At 40.2% G+C, this 27,765-nt stretch overlaps 4 protein-coding genes across 5 annotated transcripts; 3 read left to right on the top strand and 1 right to left on the bottom strand.

Moving 5' to 3' along the window:
• The first annotated feature begins 691 nt into the window (after nt 1-691).
• On the top strand, nt 692-4,758 carry ppan (peter pan homolog). The gene is made up of 12 exons (XM_023279608.3): nt 692-892; nt 1,205-1,375; nt 1,565-1,666; nt 1,750-1,800; nt 1,985-2,155; nt 2,350-2,426; nt 2,717-2,824; nt 2,954-3,077; nt 3,176-3,254; nt 3,446-3,575; nt 3,658-3,815; nt 3,900-4,758. Exons 1-12 carry the CDS (start codon nt 878-880, stop codon nt 4,316-4,318), a joined length of 1,605 nt encoding a protein of 534 aa, XP_023135376.2. The 5' UTR covers nt 692-877; the 3' UTR covers nt 4,319-4,758.
• Nucleotides 4,759-7,760: 3,002 nt separating this feature from the next.
• On the top strand, nt 7,761-9,540 carry p2ry11 (purinergic receptor P2Y11). The gene is made up of 2 exons (XM_023279609.3): nt 7,761-7,868; nt 8,122-9,540. Exon 2 carries the CDS (start codon nt 8,182-8,184, stop codon nt 9,109-9,111), a length of 930 nt encoding a protein of 309 aa, XP_023135377.1. The 5' UTR covers nt 7,761-7,868; nt 8,122-8,181; the 3' UTR covers nt 9,112-9,540.
• A 598-nt stretch (nt 9,541-10,138) lies between these two features.
• On the top strand, nt 10,139-13,266 carry eif3g (eukaryotic translation initiation factor 3, subunit G). Its single transcript, XM_023279627.3, has 10 exons — nt 10,139-10,250; nt 10,340-10,386; nt 11,060-11,148; nt 11,667-11,726; nt 11,840-11,944; nt 12,067-12,262; nt 12,368-12,478; nt 12,585-12,721; nt 12,975-13,081; nt 13,165-13,266. Exons 1-10 carry the CDS (start codon nt 10,228-10,230, stop codon nt 13,178-13,180), a joined length of 891 nt encoding a protein of 296 aa, XP_023135395.1. The 5' UTR covers nt 10,139-10,227; the 3' UTR covers nt 13,181-13,266.
• Nucleotides 13,267-15,060: 1,794 nt separating this feature from the next.
• Nucleotides 15,061-27,480, bottom strand: dnmt1 (DNA (cytosine-5-)-methyltransferase 1). Of its 2 annotated transcripts, XM_035952551.2 has the most exons (35): nt 27,289-27,480; nt 26,803-26,839; nt 26,142-26,249; nt 25,800-26,040; nt 25,637-25,709; nt 25,439-25,520; nt 25,297-25,337; nt 25,166-25,220; nt 24,984-25,067; nt 24,756-24,865; nt 24,514-24,632; nt 24,303-24,395; nt 24,062-24,213; nt 23,623-23,810; nt 23,108-23,122; nt 21,596-21,776; nt 21,360-21,457; nt 20,997-21,144; nt 20,774-20,889; nt 20,489-20,690; nt 20,272-20,405; nt 20,002-20,181; nt 19,215-19,439; nt 18,946-19,138; nt 18,594-18,684; nt 18,367-18,507; nt 17,963-18,245; nt 17,722-17,863; nt 17,271-17,437; nt 16,965-17,142; nt 16,678-16,873; nt 16,421-16,584; nt 15,874-15,990; nt 15,449-15,542; nt 15,061-15,354 (listed from the first exon to the last, which is right to left on the bottom strand). In XM_035952551.2, exons 1-35 carry the CDS (start codon nt 27,333-27,335, stop codon nt 15,317-15,319), a joined length of 4,533 nt encoding a protein of 1,510 aa, XP_035808444.2. In that variant the 5' UTR covers nt 27,336-27,480; the 3' UTR covers nt 15,061-15,316. The 2 variants fall into 2 exon arrangements, with proteins under 2 accessions (XP_035808444.2, XP_023135385.2); XM_023279617.3 differs by lacking the exon at nt 23,108-23,122.
• Between the last annotated feature and the right edge of the window lie 285 nt (nt 27,481-27,765).

The following is a 27,765-nucleotide window of genomic DNA, read 5'->3' as shown; positions in this document are numbered from 1 at the left end:
TGATGCATTGTTTTCTTAGATGGTCCTCCAGTATCGCTGGATCAGCTGGACTAATATCAGTGTAACAGCTCATACGCCTTTCGAATGATACCACTTGTATACCGTACTGTGGGAAAAGGGACAGTTTACACAACAGCATTGCCAGTATCTCTGATCTTGTTTCAGACAAACCACCCACAGACTTGTGAAAACTCCTTCTGTGAAGAGGACAAAGTATGACTTCTCATCACCACACCTTTTCTTTTTTTGTTTGTGGTTTCTCAGCAGCTGGTTGAGCTGCACTTCTACTCTACAGTGGTGATGTTAATCATATCTTGCATATCAGCCATCTTTTCATCTTTTAACTGGATGGAGATTATGTAGTTTTTAGTGGCAATTTAAATTGCAGCCCTTCATTTAGACTGATATTTTCCTTTTTGAATAATTCAAAAGCATGGTTACATAAATGAACAAACAAATGAAATATGTTTGTTTTTACTGTATTATTTTTCTCTTCATATTTATTTCTGTATTTACATCCTTCATATAAATTGCAATCTGTTGATTATATTATTTTATTCATACGACATCTTTTAAAACCATAGTACTGCCTTGTTTGTCTTCTGCCTTCTAGTGGCCACAATTATAAATTACAATGACCAGATCATCTAGGAACCAACAGTCCCATTAACAACACGTGGCGGACATATTAGTATGTGACACCGGAGTAGAACCATGTGGAAAGTGTAGCGTTGACTTCGGAGCTGAGATTTCAATACTGCCGTTGAATGCATTTGTTTAAAAAAATGAACGTAGTAATTGTTGGTATTTTAAATAGAGTGTAGGGATAATTACTGAGTGCGTTGACTTAATTTACCAGCTTTTATCGAGGTGAATAATGGGGAAATCAAAGGTAAGTAACGGCCTGTGCTAGCAGGTTAGCTAAAACTGGTTAGCCGGTATTGTACAGCTAATTTTGAAAAAGGTATTTGTTATTTTGCGAAAATATAACTTGTATAAAATGACAAGCTTGTTGTTGAGTTTCGGCTCTTTGGAAGTTGCAATTGAGAAATGGCGTTTGCGTAAAGTTAGCTTAGCTTCGTAGTGAGGTCCTATAAAGTTAGCTGTCTGTTTTAGCAAAGTTAACTTCGAGCTCAACTTGCGAACTGCGTCATTTTAACATTTTTTGTCACACTAATGGACATGTTGCTATTGTGCTTGTCAGACCAAGAACCAGAAGAAATCCCGAGCAGTAGCCAACCATGTGGCCGAGGAGACTTACGGAGCTGTGCCCCATTCCTTCGTGTTTAATCGGGGTCAGGTTGGGAAAAACGTGGGTCAACTCATCCTGGACGTGCGGAGAGTCATGGAGCCGTTCACCGCAGAGTCTCTGAAGGTCCGTGTGTCTGCTTATCAAATCTATCTGGAGTATACAAGTAGCTGTTTTAGGTGGCCGTGTTGTTATATTTTTGATTTGTGAGTTAGGGTTGCTGCAGACCTCTTCGCATTGTTTTTGCTAAGATGTTTTGTCAAAGCACACTTCCTCACACACCATGTCTGGACTTTTTATCCTTTCTAAAACCAGGTTAGGAAAAAGAATGTGCTCAAAGACTTTGTGGCCATAGCAGGACCATTGGGAGTAACGCACTTCATGATCTTCAGCAAAACACCCAGCAGTATCAACATGGTGAGAACATAATCAGACTCGCAGTTTTTCTATGTTAAACTTGTACTCCAACCAATCTAACAATCCATTTTTTTGTCTTTCAGAGGCTCGCTCGACTTCCCAAAGGTCCCATGCTTCACTTCAGAGTCCTTAAGGTAAATATAACTCCTGAATAAAACTTGTTTTTATAAAATATTGGGTTCAGATGATGACATTTAAAAACTTGATTGTGAAGTGATATTTTTCAAAGTAAACGCACTGATGTGCCCAGACTACCAATGTCATATTTACATTTATATTTTCCCTCAATTATTAGTAATCTCACCTTCCTTTTTTCAGTATTCTCTTGTCAAAGATGTGGTTTCATCTCTGAAGAAGCACAGGATGCATGAGCAGCAGTTCACCCATCACCCGCTGCTCATCCTCAATAACTTTGGAGTGGACGGCATGCATGTCAAACTCATGGCTACCATGTTTCAAAACATGTTCCCTTCCATAAATGTGCACTCGGTATGTTTTGCTGTACAACCGTTGTCTTTTTTGGTTTGAAGGTTAAAAACATTGTTGGCATGATGAAAGTATAGTCTTCAGAGTTTTTGTGAAGATTTGTCAAAAGTAAACGCTTTCTGATTTCTCTGTTAATGAGTTCATCAGTAATGTGAAAGCATAATCCTGAATACTACTGAGAAATAATGTTTTTTCAGATAAGCCTCAACAACATCAAGAGGTGTGTGCTGTTAAATTACAACCCCGAGACCCAGGAAATTGAGTTTCGACATTAGTAAGTAAAAATATTAACATTTATTTTGTATTTATTTTGTCAGTTAATCTAAGTGTCTTATAGACATGTGACTAGCCAAACTGGTTTGATTAGTTAAAATTAGATTTTAATTTAACTACTGTGTAGTTGGGTTCAGATGATGACAGACTACGACTTGACTGTTCAGTGATGTATGTCCAAAGTAAACGCACTGATGGGCCCCTACACACAGACAAAAAAAAAAAAAAACTAATTTCTGTTATTTATTAGTATGTCAAACTGACCAAAGTGATGTTACTTTGAACCTGCAGCAGCTTGAAGGTGGTCCCTGTGGGCATGAGTCGCGGAGTTAAGAAGCTGATGCAGGAGAGGTTCCCCAACATGAGCAAGTTTGAGGATATCAGTGAGCTGCTGATGAAGTAAGGTTCTTATGAAGGTACAATTGTTGTAGTCCCGAGGCTGAAATGTGGTTAGATGTGGAGCTGTTGCACAATGTTTGATATTTGTGTAATCTGATGAAATACGTTGTGCTCTGTGACCACTCTTAGGGGGGCGAACCTTTCAGAAAGTGAACCTGAGCAAGACGGGGAGCACAACATAACTGAACTTCCACAAGTGTACTCTGGAAGAGGCAACATGACGTCCCAGCAGAGCGCTGTCCGTTTGACCGAAGTAAGTATGCAGAGGCAGTGAATCTTTTTTTTTCCTTGGAAAACAGTGTGTCAGTGATGCATGAATAGCAGCTGAATATTGCATTGTGTTGTCCTTAGATTGGTCCTCGCATGACTTTGCAGCTGGCGAAGATTCAAGAAGGGATGGGCGATGGGAATATTCTTTATCACTCTACTCGTGAGTGCATTCCTAATTTTGTCTTTCTGCTTGATATAAAAGGGTGTACATGATGACAAAAAACAGTATGAGTTCTATGATTTCTCTCTAAAAGTAAACGCTTACTGATGCATCCAGAGCTCACTTGGTTTTATGGGCACCTGTCACAACCAGACTTTTAATGGGGATTTTGTTGTACGCCATGCTTACAGTCTCCAAGACAGAGGAAGAAATCCAGGAGATTTTGAAGAGGAAGGAGGCCCAGATTAAAGAGAAGGAGGCTCGCCGGATGAAACAGGCGCAGAACGTGGCTCAGAAGAAAGAGAAACAAGAAGACCACAAGTAAATTAAAATAATTTGACCCTTTTGTTTTATCGATTGTACACTTGGTTGAAGTGTAAACAGTCTTTTCTCTTCCTTACAGGAAAAAGAGCCTGGAAGGGATTAAGAGGAAACGCGCTGAAGATGAAGCAGACAGTGAGGTGGAAGATCCAGGGATGCAGGACGATCAGGCTGCTGCTGTTGAATCTGATGATGAGGTGGAGTACTACAGACAGGCTGTGGGGCAGGAGCCTGATGAAGGTGACTATAATTGATAAACCTCAAACTGTTTGCTCTTGAGTTTGTTTTTAATCTACATATTGACCAAGATGTATTTTTTTGCAGATATGTTCCCTAGTGCCAAGAAGAGACGGTTCTCAGAAAAGTCTCATGGACCTGCCAAGAAGAGGAAGCAATCTCCTGGTAAACCCTCGGGAAAAGACAGAGATTCCAAATCACCAAAGAGAAAAGGACCAGGAGGACCTTTTAGAGGCAAAACAGGAAAAGACCAACAGAAAAAAGGATGGAAGAAATCCAGGGATGGTGAAAAATCATTTGGACAGAAAATGAAACCTGGAGGAAAAGCTTTCGGAGCAAAGAGACATGGGGATAGAGAAAATAAATTTGGTGGGAAAAAGAAATTTAATGCAAACAAAAATAAGGACAAACCATTTAAATCTAAAGGTCAGAAAGGCAAGTCGGGCTTCAAGAGGAAAGGTGCTGGAACTAAGCAAAGCTTCACACAAAGGAAAGGAAAAAGCTGAACTTTCTCTTCTCTCTGGACTTTGGGTGCAGTATTACTCTGAAGCAACAGATGGCAGCAAATAAGAATTTTTCTCTTTTACATTTGAAGACTTCAGCTGTTAGTGATGTTGCTCAGTAGATGGAGAGAAAAAAATGAGCAACGAAAGCATCTTGGGATGAGTGGGAGGGATACAGCCATCTTCTTTAGGATAATACCTGGTTGTAGTCATATACTGAAATGTCCTTTCTTTTTTGTCCACATTGATGTTTGTCATCATCAAGGCCACAAAAATGCTGTATATTTTTATAATTCAGCTCCACAGCTCTGGAAATCATTGCAGAAAGTTATTGCAGTGTTGTCAGTTTTGTGCAGATATGTTTTTGTCAAACCCAGATCTTTGAATATAAAACTACACACAAAGAATAAATACAAGGGATGCCACTGGGTCCTTTTTAATGACTTTTGGTCTTTTTGGTTTTTAAGCTGAAATAAGACTAAATAATTGAAGCTGGAATTTAATGAAAGCAGCAGCAGGCATGACTTAAATTTCAATTATCGTTACAGGTCAGTTTGTTTAGCAAGACTAATTTAATGCCACCAGTGACAACTGATTTTCTCCACTGATGTCCTCATGGAATAAGTGATTTAGAATTGGGGGTTTGTGTTGTACAATTACAACAGATAATTCCAGAATTAATAAAATGACAAGGGAGCTCTGCTTTTACTTAGATTTTTAAAAAATAAAGGTAAAACAATTATTGGCCTAGTGGAGTTGTGGGTCTGATACTCAGGTTTTTTGCAATTATCATTTTTCATAACAGACTCCTGATAAAAATCTGTTGGCTTTGGCTCTTATTCAGCTGCCTCTTTCTATCTGCAGTCACCATCCAGATCTTGAGCAACGTCCTGCCTGCAGTACTCTGACTGCTTACGTGTCACAAATAATGGCTTAACAAAATGTTCATAAGTTGTCTTTTAAATAAATTTACGTAAAACAAATGTATTCCAAATAAATTTAGTGTTGGAGGTGGTGTTCTTTTCACTTAGAATTTTTTTCTTGCACATATACAGTGGTGGAAAATAGTTTTTGGACAATTCATGTGTTTGTGAAATACTGCACTAAGAATCACTCTTAGGTCTTCAAGGGCAATTTCTTTGAGTACAGTCACAGCCAGAATACTAAACAAATCCTTAAAAAAAGACATTAAAAACTTCAGATTGATTGGTTCCATAAAAACACAAATTCTGAGTATTGGGTCATTTTGGTACCAGTGATCCACTAATGAAGGCTGTGCTTTTTACTAAAAGACAATTTTTGTTGCCGTGCTTCGTGTCTATATAAAGCCAGCACATTTGAAAGTTCTTCAGAGACAAAAATGATTAAAACAAGGAACTAACGCAGGAAACACGCTTGAGGATACAGATTCTCAGCCAGGAAGGGTACAGCTGCCACCAGATAGCCAGGAAGTGCAGATGCAGTCCTTCAGTAGTTAGATACACTCTGCAGAAATACAGACAAACCAACAGCTTGAAAGACTAAGATCTGGGCGTCCAAGGGTTTCTTCAGCAAGAAATGACCACATCCTGATCCACGTGTGCAGGGAAAACTACTGAATGACATCACAAGAGCTTCAGCAGCAGTGGTTAAACAAAACTGGTGTCTAGTTTCCACCTCACTGTTCGTGGACAATTGTTAGATCATGCTTTAAGGTCCTGCAAGGCTGTCAACAAGCCCCTGATCAATGACAGAGGTTTACCTGGCGTCGCTGTGCCCAAGCACACAAGAACTGGATAGGCAGGAATTGGAATAATTTTTTGTGGTCAGATGAGTCCAGTTTCCAGCTTTATCTTCGTCCTGCTAATGTGAGGGGATGCAGAAGGCCAGGTGAAGCATTATCTCCAGCATGTACAGTACCTGCTGTCAAGCATGGTGGAGGCAGTATCATGGTTTGTGGATGCAGTGCTGCTGGTGTTGGTCATCTCACTGTCTGTGATGGCACATTGAAACCAGCCATTCTGGAAACCCACGTGTTCCCTTCTGCACGTGCTCTGTTCTGTCAAGGTCAAACTGGATGTTTCAACAGATAATGCCTCTTGCCACACATCCAGAACCAGTAGAACTTGGCTGCAGGAGCACAGTATCCAGGTCTTAGAGTGACCATCTCAATCCTCAGACATGAGCTCCGTTGAAAATCTGTGGTGGATTATCAAAAGGTCTGTTTCAAAGCGTAAACCAAAGAATTTAGAAGAATTAGAAGCAGTAATTCAAGAAGAATGGGACAAGATTTCCCCTCAACAGAGTGAAAAGCTCGTGGGGAACATGCCAGCCAGGATTAGAGCTCTACTGCGTGTTAATGGCTGGACTACTAAATATTAATTTGATGATGTGATGATGAACTGACATATTGAAACTGTCAAGAATTTAGTTTTGTTAGTTTTTCTTGGAAACAAAAAGCAAAAAACCCAAAACATATATATTTGTTTGTGTCTGTCTAATGCAGCCACACCTTTTGAAACACAAAAAAGATTTTTCTACAAATATTTCATGATAATATTTGAGATTTTGTAAAGGGTGTCCGAAAGCTTTTTTTTTTTTACCACCACTGTATATTGTTGCAAATCTTCCTTTTGAAGATTCACTGAATGAAGTGAATTTATCATGAAACAACCCTAAACTTTGCCCCCACTATTATAATAGCATATAATAATATAGACTCCACTGAGGATATTTAATCTTAAGTAGAGTTACTGAAGCACGACTCCAACAAAAGCCTGACTGTAATTATGCTGTGACTAGTATCAAGCACCGAGGTCAGATAATGGTGAGAATAACAGACTCTTCAGGTGGTGATGGTGAAGCTGTACTGCTTGAAGGACAGATGACACTAAAAGTCTCAGTTGTCTTGTCTGAATCTTGGTTGGACCTTTGAACACAGTTGGAGCGCTGCTCCTCAGCTGAAATATCCACTCTGCATTTCATTTCTTTCTTATTCTTTGTTACTCCTTTTATCCTTCAATGAAATACAAGACACATACTGTTGCACTTTGATTGCTTTTGCTGCGGCTCCTCCAGATTTCCACAACATGCATCAGCTCCAAATAATGTTTTTGGGCCTCCTTGATTACTAATAATCTGTGATGATATTGGTTCTGAAGTACTGGAAAAGTGAATCTGAAACACTTTGTGTCAGTTATGATGAGAGAGAAGCAACATCCGTAGCAGGTCTGAGTCACGATATATCCGGCATTAGAGATCAGTTAGATACAAGTCATGAATTTAATGTGAATGATAAAGCACTTTGCTGTTATCTGACTAACGCAAACTCAGGGCTATTTATTGCCAGTTTGGTTTTTAAATGCACAGCACTGGTGTCGTCATAGTTCTGCTTCTCCAAATTGCAAAATGCATACAGAGGGTATGAGGAAGTAACTTTTAGGTTGATGATCACTTTTATCTTAGCCTGAGATATAGATTGTAGCGGTGGAGCGTTTCAGGCTTTCTGTGCCATCACACAGGAAATGAACTCTCAGGCTTCACTCATCTTCACACACTGCACATCTGCCTTTCGGTAAGTCAAAGTTGGCATTTTAATTTCTGCTTTTCAAATTATTCTATTAACTTTCCTAACAGTATAGCATTTCAAACAGTTAATATGCACTGTTTTGTTTTGGCTTATTAAAAATGAGTGCTTTCTCTGAAGAGATTCTCTAACTTCCTCTACTTGACCACAAAAAAATCGAATACAGATTATATGTGAGTCAAAATTAAGGTGACTTTTTCAAATGATGGAGTTGAATAAATCCGCTTTTTTTCTCTTGCAGGTAATCAAATTGTGTGAAAGCAGCTGAAAAGCAAAATAATTTTCAGCAGAAAGCAAAACGATGTACAACTTCTCTGAATGTGAGAAGTTTCAAACAGGCGTGCTGCCTGCAGTGTTTGGAGTCGAGTTCGTCGTGGCTCTGGCCGGAAACCTGTTTGCCCTGTGGCTGCTGGTGGTCAGAGAGAGGGGAAACTGGCACACTGGAGTCGTCCTGTCCTGCAACCTGGCCATCAGCGACCTGCTGTACGTCCTCACCCTGCCTTTGCTGATTGTCTACTACTCAGTGGGGAAACACTGGATGTTTGGTGATGCTGCATGCAAAATTGAGAAGTTTCTTTTCACCTGCAACCTCTATGTGAGCATCTTCTTCATCATGGCGATAAGTGTGAACCGGTGCGTCGCCCTCGTTTGTCCCTTTTTTACCCGCTCCCACATAGAGCCTGCCCACGCCAAAGCCACCAGCGTCATCATCTGGATTATTGTTGGTGTCATTTCCTGCCCTGTGTTGAAATTTGCCTCCATTTGCCACATTAAGGACAATGATAAGACTCTGTGTGTGTCCTTCTGTGGCCCTGAGAATGAAAAGCCTCACTTTATTTACAAATCATTTCTTGCTGTGTTTGGGTGTCTTCTTCCCTTCTTGGTTACTTTCACTTCTTACTGTGCAGTGATTAGGGTAGTGTGGAAAAATGTCAGTATAACCTCACTAGAGAAACGTAAAGTTGCCCTGTTAGTCATATCAGTGATTGTGCTGTATGCCATTTCCTTCATTCCTTATCATTTCTCTCAGACTTTTCACTTGCACTTGAGAATTCAGAAACCCCACAACACAATCTGTTGGATCTACAACATGTACCAAGCGTCCAAGGGCCTGGCAAGTCTGAATATGTGCATACATCCAATCCTTTATATGGCTGTGTTCGACAGTATAAGAGTAGCTTGTTGTGGGAAGAGCCCAGAGGACAACATCAGGAGAGGGAGCAGAAAGTAGAGCTGCTGCTTGGTAACCTTTGAGTAAAGTGCATTCTTATTACATGTTCATAAACTCACGAAGATTGTTTTTCTACCCAGGAATTCCTTACAAGGGAAACTTATTTTCATTAATGACAAATGTCACTGTTTCATATTAACTTTGAAAACATAACCATAAGTAATAAAGATTTCTTCTGATTGCTTCTGTAATGTGTAACAGTTTTGATTATCTTCTGATTAACTTCCTTGTTTGACTGGAATCAGGATGAAAATTAGATTCAAGAATTATTATTCAGTATCAGGATCTCCAACCCATACCAGCATGTTGGGTTCATAATCCCAGGCATTTTGCTTTATTTCAGAGAAGACCTGTGTATTTATACAATATATGACTGCACAAAAATACAAAGACATCTAACAAAAGACATCAGGATAAAAGTTAAGTGGAATCACATAGGCTAATGCGAGATAAGAATATTTAATGCATGTTGAAGTCAGGGCAATGTCAAATTTTGAAACTGAATTTTATGCATAAGTAACACGTTTGCATTAATCAACATAATGAATAAACAGACATTGTTCTCAAGGATGGCGTATAACTCCAATTTATACAGAATTTAACAAAGATTTAATCCAATTCTCTGTGCTGAAATGTTTTCCAATATTTTTTAGGAACCAGTGTTTACTGTAATATTCTAATGTGTGGCAGTGAGCAGTTATTACACATTTTGAGATCTAAAATGATGAATGAACTCTATTATCCTTAACAAAAAAAGGACAGAAATAAATGAAGATTAATTCAGAGAAATTTCCAAAAATTGTTTTCTGTATTAGTATTTCCCTTCATAGTTTATCTTTTCTCTGTTATATTTTTTATTTTAATTTTTTAGAAGTTGATCAGGATTAAATTGAGCATAGACTTCAGCATTAAAACTCTACAATAATATTTATGTTTTCTCGTTATTATCAACCCCACCTATCAAATATTTAATAGTGTAAGAACCAAAATGTTTGACTTTTATTGTGAAGCAAAAATCCGCGCTTTTATTGCGAAGGTAAAGCGCTGGAGGTACGTGACGTTGAGGCGCGTTTCCCGGTCCGCTAGCCACGCTGAAGCTAGAAGCTAGCTGAGAGGATGCCGTCGATTGAATACGACGAGTGAGTGTTCATACAGAGTTTTACAAATTTCTGGTGATATGAGAAGCATGTTACTGGTCTAATATTGCGCATTTGTGTGTTTGTTCCAGCTCCAAGCCCAGCTGGGCAGACCAAGTCGAGGAGGAAGGAGATGAAGGTAAAGAGCTTGTTAGCATTTGTAGCTAATGCTAGCAGAGGTCCTGTAGTCTAGTGGCCGCAGGATGAGGCCGGCTACGCGGCTTCTACTTCCACGTGGTTGTCGGGCATAATACGCTGGCTAAAATGTCCTTATTTATGTACGTTTTGGTTATCTATCAATTTAAAGGTGCGAATCAGAAAATTTGAGTGACTGACATAGATTGACTGTTTTAAAGAAGCGTGTGACCAACATGCTGAGGCCTGTGACTTCTGCAGTCTTTCAGTAGCAACATGAATAAAGCTAACAGCTAGCAAGCTGCATTAGCGAGATATTTGTGTTACTGGAGTTAAAGAGGGTCCATGTCAATTTATGTACTCGACCACTGTGTGACAGCGTGAGAAATTGATATATTTCTTTGTTCTTGAATATTCACACTGTCGTTTGGGTGTGAAGTGAGTCCTGGACTAAATCAAAACTGGAGGTGTGATCAATAAATGAAAAAACTCAGGAGCCTTCGTAGACCGTGTGGACACTATATTAAATAGTAACAGTCAATTAAATTTTTAGCACAGATAACAGTCAGACCAAAGCAGCTGCTAAAGCTGCACAAACACAACATCTAAGAAAATGGCAGGAAAAATGTTTCCCTGTCTTAACAACGTGAATGACTCAATGTTCTGTTTTTTAACAGGCACACTACCATCTCCCAAGGAAACCATCAAAGGAAATATTAAAACCATCACAGAATATAAAATAGATGATGATGGAAAGAAGTTCAAGGTAATTTAAGTTTTATTGAGCTATATAATTCATGTGTTCACTGTTGTGCTTTGTATGTGATTCCACTTTCTGGGTGCAACCTCAGCTGATGAAGCTGATATTACATTTTAGTACATGTGCTATGAAACCCAGGTTGTGGTACGGGGGTGTTTATTAGTTTGTCGTACAAACATCAGTAGTTGGTAATTTCATTTAAACACAATGCAGGGGTTTTGTCTTTCTTGATGTACCTCCTTTGACATAGGTTGACATACTGCAAACGTGCCATTTGGAGTGTAAAATGGAAAATCAACAGATTTAGTAATTCATTTGTATACCATTGGTTCTCTACCATGCTTGTTTATCTTAATTACTAAAAGTAGAACTTGAAATATAGTGTACGCTTTGTGGCTTTTATAGATCACAATTAGTACAACACACGGTAATTTTTAACTTCCATTAATCTTTGAACATTTTGACTACAATAAGCAAAAACACTTGCATTTGTAATGTAAAACTGATTTATGAATGTCCCCCAGATTGTGCGGACCTTCAAGATTGAGACGAGGAAAGCCTCCAAAGCTGTTGCCAGAAGAAAGGTCTGTGTTTACATTGAATTAAGTTGAAGCTGCATTAATTTAGATATGCCTCTGGAAAAAGATTCTGATAAAGTCAGGTGTGGTGTCATATAGTATTTTGCCTTCTCGTTCAGAACTGGAAGAAATTTGGCAACTCTGAGTTTGATGCACCAGGTCCTAATGTTGCCACCACCACAGTCAGCGATGATGTTTTCATGACTTTCATCTCCAGCAAAGAGGTGAGAACGCTTTATGAGCATTAGCTTACAATTACAGATTTATTTATTTTGCTGCTGATTGCTAAAACTTTTTATTGGTCTGTATTTGGTTGTGCCTGACTATCCAACCTGTACTCTTGTAGGACTTGAATGCCCAAGACCAGGATGAGGATCCCATGAACAAACTGAAAGGGCAGAAGATTGTATCTTGTCGTATTTGCAAAGGTGACCATTGGACCACCCGCTGTCCATACAAGGACACCCTGGGCCCAATGCAGAAGGAGCTGGCTGAACAGCTTGGGCTTTCCACTGGAGACAAGGAGAAACCTGCTGGCTCTGGTACCCTCAGCCCACCATTCACAACCAAATTATTTACTGCTGGAGATTAATTGTTCTTAAAGTTATTGTTATTAATTTGACCTGATGTTTCCTCTCATTCACCAGCGGAGCCAGAGCCAGCACAGCCTGCACAGAGCAAGACAGGGAAGTATGTTCCCCCGAGCCTGAGGGATGGAGGCACGAGGAGAGGGGAGTCCATGCAGCCTAACCGCAGAGGTGAGTGTATGTTGGTGTAACCTTTAAACATTCATCCTGTACTTGAGTCATTGTGCGATAACAATGGTCTTGCTCAGTATAAACAGAATATGTTTGCACCTGACAGCTGATGACAATGCCACCATTCGTGTGACCAATCTGTCCGAGGACACCCGTGAGACAGACTTACAGGAGCTCTTCAGGCCATTTGGCTCCATCTCGAGGATTTACCTGGCCAAAGACAAGAACACGGGGCAGTCTAAGGTCAGTACTCATCTTGCTGTGAGGAGTTGTTAAAGCAGGTGTTTCACTTTTGTGGACCGTATACATCATTTGCAAATGTCACACAAGTGCAATAATTTGTAGGTGGTAAATTGACTACAGTGCTGCTTTTTGCATCTGTTTAACAAAATATGTTCTGTTGAGGTAATGACAAGATGGCACTGCAATGTTATTTTTTGTGTGACAATGTGGTCCCATTTTCTCATCTATGAATTGCTTGCTGTGTTTCTTGCAGGGATTTGCCTTCATCAGTTTCCACCGGAGGGAGGATGCAGCCAGAGCCATCGCAGGAGTGTCAGGATTCGGATATGATCATCTTATTCTCAATGTTGAATGGGCCAAGTAAGTTAATTTTCAGCTTTGTCAATTAAGTGATGAGCATTTCATGTAATCTTGTTGCTAACCTAATTCAACTCTCTTTGCAGACCATCAAACAACTAAGGAATTTGACAGAATATGTGTCCAGGAATGGCCAGATTTTATCATGGTGAATATGGCTGTTACCCAAATAAAAAGAAGTCTCTCAATTTTCTTGTCAGTGTTTTGTTTACAGTAACTTTTCAGGCTTTTATTCTGACTTCAACATGCAGTTCTTTACTTTTACTAAAGCTACAGTCATCGTCTTAACATTAAAACTATTAAGATCCAAAGCAGATGTAAATGCAAGAGCATTAAATTTTAATGACTCACACACACACTTGAAGACAAATACACATTTTTTTTAAGTGAATTCTTTCTTTGCTGCTCAAAAGGACCACATGATCGACTGTTTGTGACCTGAAACTGCCTGCAGTGAGACCTGAAACTGTTTCCATGGATATTTTTCCAGCAAACTTGGTCTGCATTGCTAAATGCACATTAGCAACTATTGACTTCATTGGTGCATTGTGGACATTTGATTTAAAAACTATTAGTTTTTCTCACTCGCTTTGATACATTTCTCAGATCACAATCGAAATTCTCAAAACTACTTGTTCCTTCTTCACATCATTGTGTCATTTGTGCACATCAAAAAAGCAGTTTCTCATTTCTTTGAACAAGTTGCAAATGCTTTGGTACATCCATGCAAATGATATGAACAATTCTCTGCTGTTTCCTACATTATCAATTTGTCGTGTTTATCAAAATGTATTATCATGGGTCTCTGTTGAATAGTCTCACCCCCCACAACATTTAGGCATTAGTTCATCGCATTAGTCTTTACATGCAAAATGGTTGAACAAGTTGTCACATGTCAAGGATATTTGTATACATTTCTGTTTCTTTTTTTCTAAATCTGTCCTGAATTGGTAAATTGCTCCCAGGTGAATCTTGACTCTCTAATGAAGGGAAATGTGTGAAGAGTTAAGATTTTCTGAAATCGCTCAGACACGAGAAGATAATTGTGATGTGGATGAGAATTTGTGGCCCAACAGACAGGAATATCAGGAGGTGTAGGAAGACTGCACTGTAATTCCTACAGCACTGCATGTACAATTTTCCCTAAGGAGATTGTCCCATGCTCACATTTCTTGTTTTTTTTCTTTATGCTATGCAGCACTGTTTTCCTTTCTGTATCACAATGACGTAGCCTGTCAGCAAATTACAATACAAACAGTAAAAGCATCAACGTGACTCTTGTCCAGTCTCTTGCAATCAATCTCCCACATACACTAAGGTGTAACTTACAATTTACAATAACTGTCATCAAATGTTTAGCCATAGTTTACATCAGAACATCCCTCCAGAGTCCGCTGTTGTAATGACATGACCAAGCAATTTGACTGTCCTATTCCTACAATGATGCAAGGACTTGTCATTCTGATGCCACTGACATGTTCATTGACAGACATTTACTTTTAAGAGATGAACTATGGATTCTGAGCAAGACTGGCTTTTGCAGGTAATACACAATGTTATGCTATTTGTACCAATTGTTTTGAGAAATGCTCTTAACTCTTTTGCAAATGTCGAGGATGAGTCAAAAAATGTACCAAAGCGACTGAGAAAAACTAAAGTATCCAGCAGATCCAATTCCCCTACATTGGTGCAAATTTTTCAAATTCAGTGTATTATATTTAGCATTCCTGTAGTAATTCTTCCCCAGCTCTCCATGACAAACCCCAGAGCTTTGTATAAAGAAAATTTGTGTTGAAAAATTTCAAGTGGGCTCACAATGTACACTGGTTTGTGTTAAACACAGGCTGGCATGTATGATTAAAAGCTGTTGGCAAAACCCTTAAAACTGCCAACCATCCAATCAGTGTGGATATATGGATCTTAGTTTGAATATTTATGTCTTTGTAACACATCACTGGCTTCCTTCATAATTAATTTACAAGTAAGATTTTGTAAGAGCTTTATTTGAAATTTTACATATAAAAACTACATACAATTTATCCCACATTAGGTTTACATTGAACAACGTGATTAAAAGCACATTTAAAACGCAACATGGAATGATACTACATTGAATGTCCATACTGGCCACTTAGTGAAACGGTTAAAAGCCAGCTTATTTTAAATGAAATTATTTCCCGACATCAGCATCATCAGGATTTGTCCTGACAGATTCTTGCTGGAAAGGGAAACGAGGGACTAATCAGAAACTTCCATCTTCTCCTGTTTGATGTTCTCTGTGGAGGGAAGAATACATGTTTAAATGAGGGTTTCAGTATTCAAGCTTTCAATCAGGAACAATAAAAGTAAAATTCAGATAGATGAAGTCACCTGATGCTTGTTCTTCCTTCATTCTCTCCATAACACACTTCTTAATCTCCAGCCCTATGGCCCTGGAGAGTGGAGGCGGCACCGCATTTCCAACCTGGGAGGCAGCAACAGAACAATTAGATGAGTTTACAGACAAGAGAAACTATTCATGTGGAGTCATGATTCTGGCCACATGTACATGCAAATTTAATAAATAAAAGGAGAAACAAAATTGTGAATCCCAACAGTAAAGTTAAAAACAAAAAAACACTACAAATGAAAAACGCTATGAAGCTAAACAGAACAATTGTCTGCTAATTTCAGTGGCAAAAAATATCTGGTGAACCTTTAATTAGCAGGCAACACAGACACTGGTAGTTCACCACTGAGCTTCACTGTACTTCTGCTTGTATTTGGTGTAAACTTTATGGTGGTCAAGATTTTACCTGTCTGTGTTTGTCCAGGATGTTTCCAAAGAAGCGGTAGGTGTCGGGGAATCCCTGAGAGCGTGCACACTCCCTCACACTGACCACTCTGTGCTGCTCAGCATGCAGGACACGGCCCTGAAACCAAACGTTTGGGTTAACCCTGTACAATATCCACAATATTTATGTATATTTCGTGTTCATTTTTCTACTCATGTCACTACATTTTAGCATAATTGGTCCTGCTGTGGGATTCATTATGGCTTATTTCAACAACCAAAGGAAAAGGAAACTTTTTAAAGGCCTAGAAAGCATCAATTTCCTTCCAATTGGAGTACACTTTTTTTTTTAACTAAACCTAAAGCATCATTATATATTAAAAGAATCTCTTGAAACCTGAGTTAGCTGAGGTTCCTATGATCAAATCGATCTCCTGTTCTGAAAGTATTCACCTATGTGAATGAGATCAGTAGGAATATATGGTTAAGCTAGTGTTGAAAATTGTGGCCAAAAATTCTTCTACTCAAACAATTAAAAAGAGAAAAGAAAAAAAAAAAAGCTGGTCTACCTGTTTGCCCATGGGCTCAGGATTGGTGACAGTTGTGCTGAAGAAGCCGTCCCACTCCAACCTGCCATAGAGTCCAGCCCAGTGATTGTGGCGGTTCCCAGTGTGGGGCAGACACCAGGGGATCAGGGTGTTAAACTGCCTGTCTGCAGGGTCGCAAGGCTTCCCTAAAACGACACGCAAAAATATGACACTTCTCCACGATGAAGACCTCAGCTCTGCAATCTCCCTTATTTATAGACGACACTAGACCTCCATACCTCCTGCGCAAGTACAAACACCTCTGAGTGCACCAGTGCTGCTGCGTCCATTCTTTTTATCAGGGTGTGTGTAACGCAGTTTCTTGGTCATGGTGCCGTCTTTTAGCCGAACCTCAATGTTGGGCAGATCCCTCCAGTCGGAGCCTGGAGCCAAGGGGATGTGACGCATCCGACCCTCAACCAGAGCACTCATGTCCTGAGAACAGCAATCACATCATCTGTTATACAATCATCACTTGCCAACAATCAGACCAAAAGTGGTATTACGTTACCACAGTACAGCTCACCTTGCAGATATGATCTCTGAGGATAGGCTGATACTGCGTGCCTCTGATCTGCCTCTGGAACCAAGACTGAGGTTCCCCGTTGTAGGAAATCTCCAAAGCAGCTGCACCGTTGCGAATCTCTGGCAGATCCGACATGGTATCTCTGACAGTGATGGTTCTGTAGATGCCGCCGTTACCTCTGTTGGAAGACAGAACATTTAACAATCGCACTGAGGTTGCATCATATTCTTTGTGAGGAGCTGCAAAGGTTTGTGATCTAGGATTACAGAACATAAAACACTCCGGTAGAAGACGATGTTTACATACCGTGTGACATTACTGACATATTTCTTTTCGTCCACCACCACACTCAGAGAGCAAGCTCTGGGAGCAAACACATGTAGGGGTTCAGGATAGCGAGGAAGTTTCTCTCCAGGAGCAGCAGCCAGGATAATGGCTCTACGGCGGGTCTGGGCTACACCATACTGACCAGCCTAACGAGATGGAGAGAAACGAGCATATTAGTGATCTTGTAAAGCCGGTTTCAGTCAACATAAAAAATACTGCCATGAAAAAAACAGAAGCTCTGACAATGAAATATGGGAAGAGCCAAATCTGATTTTTGACTACCTAAAGAAAATTCCAGACAAGCATTACATGACAAGTCAGATAGTAATTGTCATTTTGCTTTTCCAGAAGAACCTCACAATTATAGAGTCATGCCAATTTCTAAATAGTCCATACAAAAAAATACATTAGTCTGTATAGTCAGACCCACCTGAAGGACACCAAACGTGCACTGGTAGCCCATTCGCACAAGACAGCGTAAAGTCAGCTTCAGGACCATGGAGCTTTTGAATGACACAAAGTTCCTCACATTCTCGAGCAGGAAGAATTTGGGTCTGTAGTAATCGCAGTAACTGCAACAAACAAAATGTGTAGTTAAGGACCGCTTGCTCTAAACTAAAGAAACCTGATGTGGCCCAAGGGGAAAACTGAGAATATATTCTTGTACCTACCTAAGATAGGAGACCACAAGTGAGTTCTTGAACTTGGAATAGGTGCGTGAGTTGAAGCGGTTCATCCCACTGAACCCTTGACAAGGAGGTCCTCCACACAGCATCTCCACATCACCCTTCTGAGGCAGCTTCTGGCCAAGAGAATTAGTCTTCTCTCCAGACATGACCAACTTCAGCAAGACGTTGCAGTCCTCCGTGAACACTGTGGTGCCTGGGTTGTTGAGCCTGAAGGCCTGTGCTGCCGGCTCCCACATCTCTATGGCCCAGAGGGTCTCAGAGATGCCTAAAGGCAACACGCAGTCAAGTTTTGAGTATTAAGAGTAGGAAATGAAACTGCAGCTGCCCAAACTTTCTGCAAGTCACCATCTGTGGATGTGAGAACACATTTCATGATTGGCATTTACCAGCCTGGTGGAAGCCTTCAGAAAGTCCGCCGCAGCCAGAGAACACATCCAGTGTGCGATATTTGGACACATTAGGTGTTTGTGGTTCTAGAGGAGTGTCCTGCAGTTCCTGAGCAGCCGGCACCTTTCCTTTGCCTTTACCTTGTGGGCAAAGGATTGTTAGATTAGGAAATTGACTATAAAACTAACTATGAATAAAATCTGCTTTTCCGTGTCTGCATTTGTACCTTTTCCTTTGCCCTTTCCTTTTCCTTTATGAACAGCAGAACGAGCGTGATTTGGAGGATCTTCAAAGCTTTTTGATTTTGCGTTATAAGCCTGTGAGGGAGGAATAAGTATAACATTAAGCTTGTACACTGCACTTCAGACATATTCAAATATAGTCTGAGTTTTTAAAAAGGACTGTCCAACTGCATATAGCAAAATCTAAAATGGTTTCATGGCTTTATTTTCTCACCTCTGCAGGGTTAGAAACTAAGTGCAGTGGGGTAGCTATTGCAAAATACCACTTTGTAGATTAGATAAGAGAGAAAAAGAGATGTTTTAACTCATTACAGATACAAATATTAAAAACTGTACCTCCAGGAAATAGAAGCGGTCAGGTCCACCACTAGAATAGTCCTGGACTGATTCAATCAGGTCTTCTGCATATTCCACCTGACAGTGGCCGAGCACCTCAGTCATGCTGACTGTCACTTCCTCATCACTCCAGTACAGCTGATTGATGTCTGTGTGGTAACTGGCTTTGACACCTTTGTGAGTGTTCTCAGGCCTTGGAGAAGAGACAACCAGTTAATTCTGAACATTAAACTCCAAATGGGAGCCAAATTATTGGTAATGGATTTTACCTGTAGAACTTGTACAGTCGCAGTTTGACCTCTGAGACATCGGGTTTCCCATTGCTACGCCTGTGACAGAAGATTTCCTTGATGCGGCCCACACGGAAAGGCTCTGGAGCATCCAGGTTTGAGCCCTTGATGTAGTCTGAGGACTTCCTGTAATACTCTGGATACAGGTCCTCGTCCACATCGTCCTTCCTGTGGGAGCGCTTCACTGGACTGGCTGGCTTCACACTGACAACCAGACACAGAGGCCATATATCTCATATACACTCATTTGGCTTAGATGACAACAATTTTTTCATACCTTATCAACTTTGAAAAAGGACAAACTATATAGGACTAAAAGCTTTTGACTCATATTTTGTTGTTGCATCGTGAATCAACTGAAATGTTGCTAAAAATATCTGGACTAAACATTATTCTTGCAGGAGTTTTGGCTTAAGGCACAAAAATAGGCCTATACATTATTTTTGAAAGGCTGAATAATATAGCCCAATTAGCCTCCAAGCAATCTAGTCAAAGAGAAATTGATCTTTACTCGGCTTAATGCACATGTATCCTAATCAACACTTGGCTGCCTGCCTGTTCCGTTACTTGCATCTTGAGGGACGTCTCATGGTGCAACTTGCACTACACACCACACACAGACTGATACAGCTTCTCTTTCAGTTTAAACAAAAATAAGCAAATATTTGACAGCATCCAGGTCCCACGAGTGTGATGAACAATGCAATCAATGTCTATTTTTCATCACTGTACAGCTTTGCCTAAATGTAAAAATCCATTCCCTCACCTGAAATTAAAAGCCTCAGGAGGCAGGTAGACACTGTCTCCCACTTTGAACTGCACTCCCTTAAAACAAGCCAAAGCATACAGAGCCTTGCTGTCATTGTCTTCATTTGCAAGGGGTTCAAATGCACAAGGGATTTCCTGTTCCTCTCTCTTTTTAGTCCGTGTACAGCTGCCACAGAACCTGAAAGCAAAGACATGCATTTTCATGAAGTTAACAAGAAACAAAGCAAAGATCATTAGCTGTACAAATACACATGTGGCTTGTGCTTACTTGAACTCGCATTGTTCTGATGGAGAGGTCTTCGGTGGCGTCTCAAATCGGGCAAATTCTGTGTCATACCAGAACTGGTAGAAGAAACTCTTCCCATCATCCTCAATCACTTTAATGTCAACATCAATGCCACCCTGAAGGACAAAATGGAACAATGAGAGGAGTAAAACACATAAAACAATAAAAAGCAATTTGATCAGCTGTCAAGTTAACTTACCTCCATAAACCAGTTGTTAGATGGGGCCTTATACATGACATTGACTTTGCCTTGGACATAATTGAGCAGCATGTCTTCACACTCATCCACAATAACAAGCTCCAGTGGATCAGAAGACTCTCCGAGCACTGTGTGAATCCCACGAAGGAACCAGTGGGCATGGAACATCTTCCCACCAACGTCCTCCCACAGTGATGTGATCCTGAGAGGAAACCCCATTAGTTTAATACAAAACATTCTGTGGCAACAAAATGTTATCAAGGAACATCTTTGTAAATGTTGTACCTTGCCAGATATAGAGGAATGGATGGATCCTCTGATGAAACAGAGACACAGTCTCCCACCTCCAGCACTTCATCATTCACAGATACCTTCTTGTAGTACTGCTTCTTCCCTTCAGTCTAAGAAGGGTTTGAGATAGATATATATTGTATACACACTGCTGGCTTCTCATGCATGACAGGAAAACTTTGCTCAACAAGTAAGGAGGAGGAAAAAAAACAAATACCTGAACAGGCTCTCCGATCCATGCAAGTTTGCACTGGGTCTGCTTCTTTCTCTTGGCATGAGAAACCTTTTTGGTCTTCTCCACTGGAACATCTTCCTCCTCAATGTTCTCATCATCTTCAGCCTCCTTCACGGCAAGGTTTGGGCATCTACACAGAGGGACGCATACTGGTTAACAAAAGGAAATAAGGACTACAGACACAAATGTACCATGGCATTACAACAGTACATGTAAGCTTGTGAAGAGTAATGCAAACATTTGCTTTTCCATCTTGAAAACAACCGAGCTAACAGAGACCTTTGAGAACAGACTTTTGTGGACAACAGATGAAACATTTTAGAAACTGCACTGAGACATGCTCACCTTCTCTGCTTACATGCCTGCTTGCTTTTGCCACTTCCTCCAAATTTTATCATGTCCTTGCAAGCTGTACACTTGCCACAATCAGGAGATTGACAAACCTGAAGACAAACATAACAGTATGGATCTTAACGGCTAACGTTTACAGAGGATGCAAGCAAAACACACAACAGATGCCGTTAAGTATATGTTTTGCAATTGCATGTTGTCACAAAAGGCCTTCATTCTCTGTAACTCACCTCACAGACACCACAGCGCTGCCTTTTGACTCCACCCTCTTTGTCATTCTGCTCTATCTGATCAGAGAAGAAGGTATCAAAGATCTGGTAGACTAGCTTGGTAGTGGTCGCTTTAGTTGGTCCCTTGCTGTCCTTCTCTATCTTTGTTGGGTGGCGAATAGCCTGTCTTCTGGCAGCTCTCCTGTCAACAGAATAAAATTTGTGTTTAGAGGAGAAGCCTATTTGCTTTGGCACAAATACCTGATGATATGTGGAGCGATGGCATTATGAAGGCCCTGGCCGTCAACACACCACAGCATCAGGCCATGCAACATAAGAAACGAGCAAACAAAATTAAAAAAAAAAAAAACAAAACAAAACACAGTAAAGATGTACAATGCAGAGTTTCCATTAGATGTAAGTGGCAATAAAGTTCTTCCCAAACTGGGAAGCAATCTGGCTGGCACAGAAAACACCAACACACGCCAAGTTACTAAAAGATTTAGGGTGCTTTGATCTCATCTGGCTTTTGTTCCTCCTGCCCTGAAAGTTAGAAATAAGCATCTCGAGAAGACTTCTCTCAAATAAAATGTTCTGTTCATTCTGGCTAAACTCTTCGGTAAATAGCATTGACTTTGTCTTTCTAAATGACACTATGGAGAACCCTTTCCTACAGCCTTCACCATCTTTAATTTTGACCCTTAAGTCTGGACTTGATTTACTGAGCTCTGGATAAATTTGCAATGCAAAATAAACATCAATTATCAAACAGGGCTAGCATTCATGGAGCACAGTCTCCATGACTTACTGACTTTTAACTAGATAATGAAAAGAATGCAGCATTTTTGTTCCGACTCTGATGTTTACACCACGGCAGTGGGGAAGTCCCACAGTCTCTTGTGCCATGGAGTAAGTACCATGAGGAAAAACCATTAATAGACACTGCTTAAGTCCAAGGTTTTAACGGATTTCCTTTGAAGAAAAAAAAATCATTTGCATGAAAAACAAGTTGAAACTTTAGGAAAAAACTGCTTCCCTTGCCTACCATTTACCATTTGAAAACATCTCATCCAATCACTCTACATGCTCCATAGCAAAATGTTTGTCAAAAATGCTGAAATAGACTCTGCACGATGGTATGGAGTGACAAGGAGACAAGCAGCTTTGCATATTTGAATAGTAAAATTTCATAACGGTACAGTTTGTGACAATGGGGTAAGCCAGTCTATGTGGTTTAAGAACTTTCCTGATTCTTTTTTTAATCATGCCAGATTGTGCTATAAATTAATCACAACCGTTGTGACTCAAAAAGGCACTGGTCCAGTGTTATATATGGCCAGATTTCAAATATGCCAGATAAACTGAAATAAACCACAATGTAAAGCCAAAATATATATAGATGATCAAAACTAGAAACAAAATTTTAGCATGAACTCTAGTATTGTGTTCCAGTATTAAATAGAGTTTTGAAATGCTTCACACTAACACACCACCAAACAAGCTAAGGATGCATTCACAATAAGGCCTACCTACCAGTACAACAGCATGCTGCATTAGGAAATGTCAAAGGAACGTTAGACATTAGGGAGAACAAGAAGCGAGGAGGATAAGAGATACAGGAATAAAAAATAAATAAAATGGAAACCCCAGAATTGGGAAGCTTGTGTTAAAAAAAAATAATAATAATCTGCTGCTAGATAAACTAGGTGAAGGTTAAATATGTAGCACTGTGCAATGGCACTGCTTTCGTTTGTTTAACACACAGCAGCTATGGAAAACGTACTTGTTCCAATTGAAGTATTTACAGCAATATTTCTGGATTGTATATTCTGAAAGGTCACAAGCCTGCAGACTCACAATTCAAAAGCAAAGTCTGACCCTGTTTAAAACACTCAGCCTTTTAAATGTAAATTAGTGACGTAGGCTAATGATTATAAACCTGAATACTTTTCCTTTAAAAAGGTGAAGGACTCAAAAATCAAAACCTTTAGGATCGTTGACTACCTTCAAAGAAAGAAAAAAATATAATTAATCATCTTAAGCAGTACCTCTTTCCTAGAGTAACTCCAGCAAGCTTGATCAGGTCTCTCATGCAGGGGGTAACAATGATGGGCTGCTCATCTGAGTCACCAGCCTCATCGTAGCTCTCCACCTGTTCTACCACAAACTGGGCATGGCGCAGCAGCGTGTCTTCAGTGAAGCAGTTAAAGTTGAGCCCTGCAGGAGGCACGGTTGTCTGGCGGCAGAAGGAACAACAGTTCGTTAGCACTGTGCTGCACTGTCAAGAGCTTCAGTACTTCTGCTAGGGGAGCCCAGTACAATCAAAATTTATCAAAAAAATTGCATAATAGCAGTGTTGACGGACAACCTCTAGAAGGAAGGGACCACGCAGAATATGACAACATATCTTTTAAATTCCCAAAAAAGTAACATGGCAGTAAAAGACAATCAAAGATGGCGGCCTGTTCCATTCACAGAAGACCTCACCTCGATCTTGTTGAGAAGGTCTTCATAAGTAGCATCAGGGTTCTTCTGGAGGAATTCAACCACTATCTTGCTCATATAGATCTTCTCCTGCATCAGTGCAAAGATGGGACCATACTCCTCACTGGGGTGCATCAAGATGTAATCAGCAAAAGCTGGATAAGGAAGGCATGAATAAACATTAGTGCATCATGTATATGGATGTAAAATACATTTTAAAAAAGAGAGCAAAAAACTTCGCTACCTGTAGTGAAACCAATTAAAGCCTTTTCTCCACCGTCAAAACCAGTGATCCACCAGGCATTGATGGGCCCAAGCTTTTTGGCAGGAACACCACCTGAAAGAAAAAAAAAACACAAAACAAAAAATTATGATGACTTTGTTTGCAGAGGCTAATAAAATAAAGATGTACCAGCAAGATTAAGACTCTATGCTTAACAGGTGGGTTTCCATACCATCCAAGCAGGGGTTGTCATCATAGATGGGCTTAACAACACAGCTGAAGTAAAGCTCCACGTTCTTCTCGATCAGTCCAGAGTCAAACGGACAAAGATGGCCACGCTTGTCATAAACGCTGCAAGGCATGGCAGTTAATTTGTCAGACCGATAAACCCTCAACGGCTGGAATATAGAACTATCAAACAGCGCAAGAGCCACATCCAGTCCTCTACACCAATCCTGATGGAGAATCAGTTACCTGAAGTTTGTGATCTTGTGCTGCGGCAGGTCTTCATAGCTCTCAAATCCATCCTCATTTGAGTCAAAGAGGGAGAGGCGCTCGTCTGTTAACATTTCTGGCTCATCCAGCTAAAGATGCAAATAGAAAATATGCGTCAGGTTTCAAATTCTAAGTAATGACATCTTTAAAAAGAAAAAAAAAGTTAAAGGTAGTTCTTGAATGACATTGAATGTGACAAATTCTCACCGCATTATCAGGATCCCCTTGAAAGAACTTGAGATCTGAGTCATCCAAGTACTGTCTGCAGTCTTGACATTTGGGGGGCGGCGTCTGAAAAGAAAAAAGTACAAATATACAGGCCATGTAATTACCAAGCACTGACAAACGTTTACAGCTATGGCTCAGAGCTGTAGGACATAATTCATTACCTTTGCAGCAGAAACTGGCTTAGTAATCTCACTCTTTACTTCTTCTGGGGCAGCACTGCAGAAAGTAAACTGTTAGTACATTCACTTGTTCAACTGCCATCATCATCAGTGTTCGAAGGCAAAAGACTTACCTTTCATCTGATTCCACTTTGAGACGCTTCTCCTCCCGAGACTACAAAAGATTTGTAAGTATGAACAGTGTTATTCACCAGACACTGAAAACTATAGCCTGTTCAGACGTTAAAACATCATTGATATATAAAAACGGATCACCTCCTCAGTGTCATCTTCTTTCTTGAGTTCATTCTGTCCATTGACAGCTTCGCCATTCAAGTCTTCAGACTTGCGCTTTTGACTGCAAGACAGATTTACTTTACTAGAAAAAAAGCATCTTTACAGTAGCGGATTTTTTTTTTACTTTCTGGAAAATATATAACACAATGTTTGAGAAAAGATAAAGCTCATACGCACACTTTAGAGAACATGGACAAGATGGTTGGCTGTTTCCCACTGTTTCTTGTGACTCTGGTGCTGGGTGGAGACTCTATAAGAGAAGAAAATCATTTTTCTTGTGGGTCATCTCATTTTGAATACCAGTTGTTAGATGAGCAACATACAAACATCTAAAACTTACTTTTTGTGTCAGAGTTTGTCTTGCTCTTGCGTCCACCTTTCCCTTTGGGCCCAGATGGCGACTTCACAGCTTCCTCTTCTTCCTGTACGCCCAACGTTACAGCTTCATCATCCTCATCTTTGTGGGAACCATTTGTGAAGCCATTCGTCTTTCCATTCTGCTCCACACCATCAACGTGAGAGCCATTTTCAAGATGAAGTTCTTTCCCCAGCAAGGCTTTTACTTTAGAGATGTAGACCTCCTGAGGAAAGTAGATGGCATGCATCCCAAGTCAGAGAAAAAGCAACGAGCAGCAAAGCTTGAGGAGTAGTATTGATTTGTTTATTTTAAAGAGTTACAGACCATTGAGATTTCTGAACTTTTCATTTTTTCCTCCAGGTTAGTCAGCTGGTCCTGAGCATCGATGTGCAAGAAGTCCTGCACCAACTTGAGCTTTTCTTTCACATGATCCTGGAATGACATTTTTAAAAAGCTGTCTTTAAAGCTACACTTTAAAAGACATAAAACATTCTAGAAGTTTAAGTTTGGCAGCTCAGAAAAAGTACAATAAAGTCCTACTGCACAGTTAATGAAATACTTCCACACAACATATGTACATATAATATTCCAGTACAGATGATGTCCAGAAGCAAATGCACAGATAAACTTAACATCACAAATCAAGACTTAAATTAATGGCTTCTTCATGACAGTTCTGGGATTGACAGTGACATTAAATGCAGATTTGTTCTGAAACATGCATGGCATAGATGAAGCAGTCCTGGGGCTAGTTTTTTAAACTGTCATCTGCATAGTTAGTCTAATAGCTATTAAGCATATTGAGAGACTCATTCAAAGCCACTTTTTAACATGATTTTTCTTTATTGTGCACCTGCAATCATCGTTGATGGCATAAAAAGTTCCAAACCGTGTTTTCGTTTGCAATAATTAGCGAGCAGCTGGAGTAGCACCTCTACAGATTACTAGTAGGATATCAGTAACAATAAGTCCATAGAGAACTCACCTCGTCTGAAAACTCATCCTCCTCCAGCATCTGCAGGCTGTAATTAAACAACACATCAAAACAACGCTACGGCAAGTTACACAGCGCACACCTTGCAATGCTACGGGAACAAAACTATTGTGACAGCGAACCAGCAGAAATATAGGTAACAAAACTTCCGGATTGGCGCCAAATCTTACACGCCGCTCCATCCATTTAAGGGCTACCAATGCTAACTGGCTAACGTTAACGGGGGACTAATGCATGCCGTATCAACCCCGACTGTCAAGTGGCAACAAGCTAACGCTAGCTGCAGCTGCTAATACAAGCAAAATGTAAAGTGATCGACACGCTTACGACATACGGGGAAGCCTACGGGAGCGACAGTCACACAGTTTTATCTGCTGCTGCTGCTGTTGTTGTTGTTGTTGCTTCTGAATTGAGACAACAAGCTGCATGCTAGCTACATCATCAGGACAGTATTAGCATTCAGGTTACTATCGTCACCTTTTCCTGACATCGTCTGGCAGAGAAAGGGTCGTCCTGGATGGCATCGTAAACAGCTATCTAAAAACGTAAGACTCAAACGATAAAACTGCGTTAAAACACTGTTTCGGGCCGCCGTTGTTCACCACAGCTCGGCTCCACTGTGACTGCCTGTCGCGTGCTGCTGCTTCCAATGGATGCTATATGCAATTCGGGCGCGCGGGCCGTCTTTTCGCGCGGAAACCCGGGTGTTGTGGACTGTACCATTAAAGTGATCCACGGGTAAATTACTTTCAGTGTGGAACGGAATATCTCCCTGTTTAATGCACAGTTTTTCACAGAAAAAAAACATTTTGTATCGTATCTACTTTATATATAGCTATAAATACTGTACATGATATTTTTCTAAATCTCTATGTTTTTCTGAAAATGAAAAACCTACTCGACTCATCCCTACTGTTTGATAGATGTCGAAGTCAACTGACCAGGCGGAAGCAA

The sequence above is a fragment of the Amphiprion ocellaris genome, chromosome 19 (assembly GCF_022539595.1).
Source record: "Amphiprion ocellaris isolate individual 3 ecotype Okinawa chromosome 19, ASM2253959v1, whole genome shotgun sequence".
Classification (NCBI taxonomy): Eukaryota; Metazoa; Chordata; class Actinopteri; family Pomacentridae; genus Amphiprion; species Amphiprion ocellaris.
Note: the sequence above shows the minus strand (reverse complement) of the source record. Positions and strands in the feature narration are given on the sequence as shown.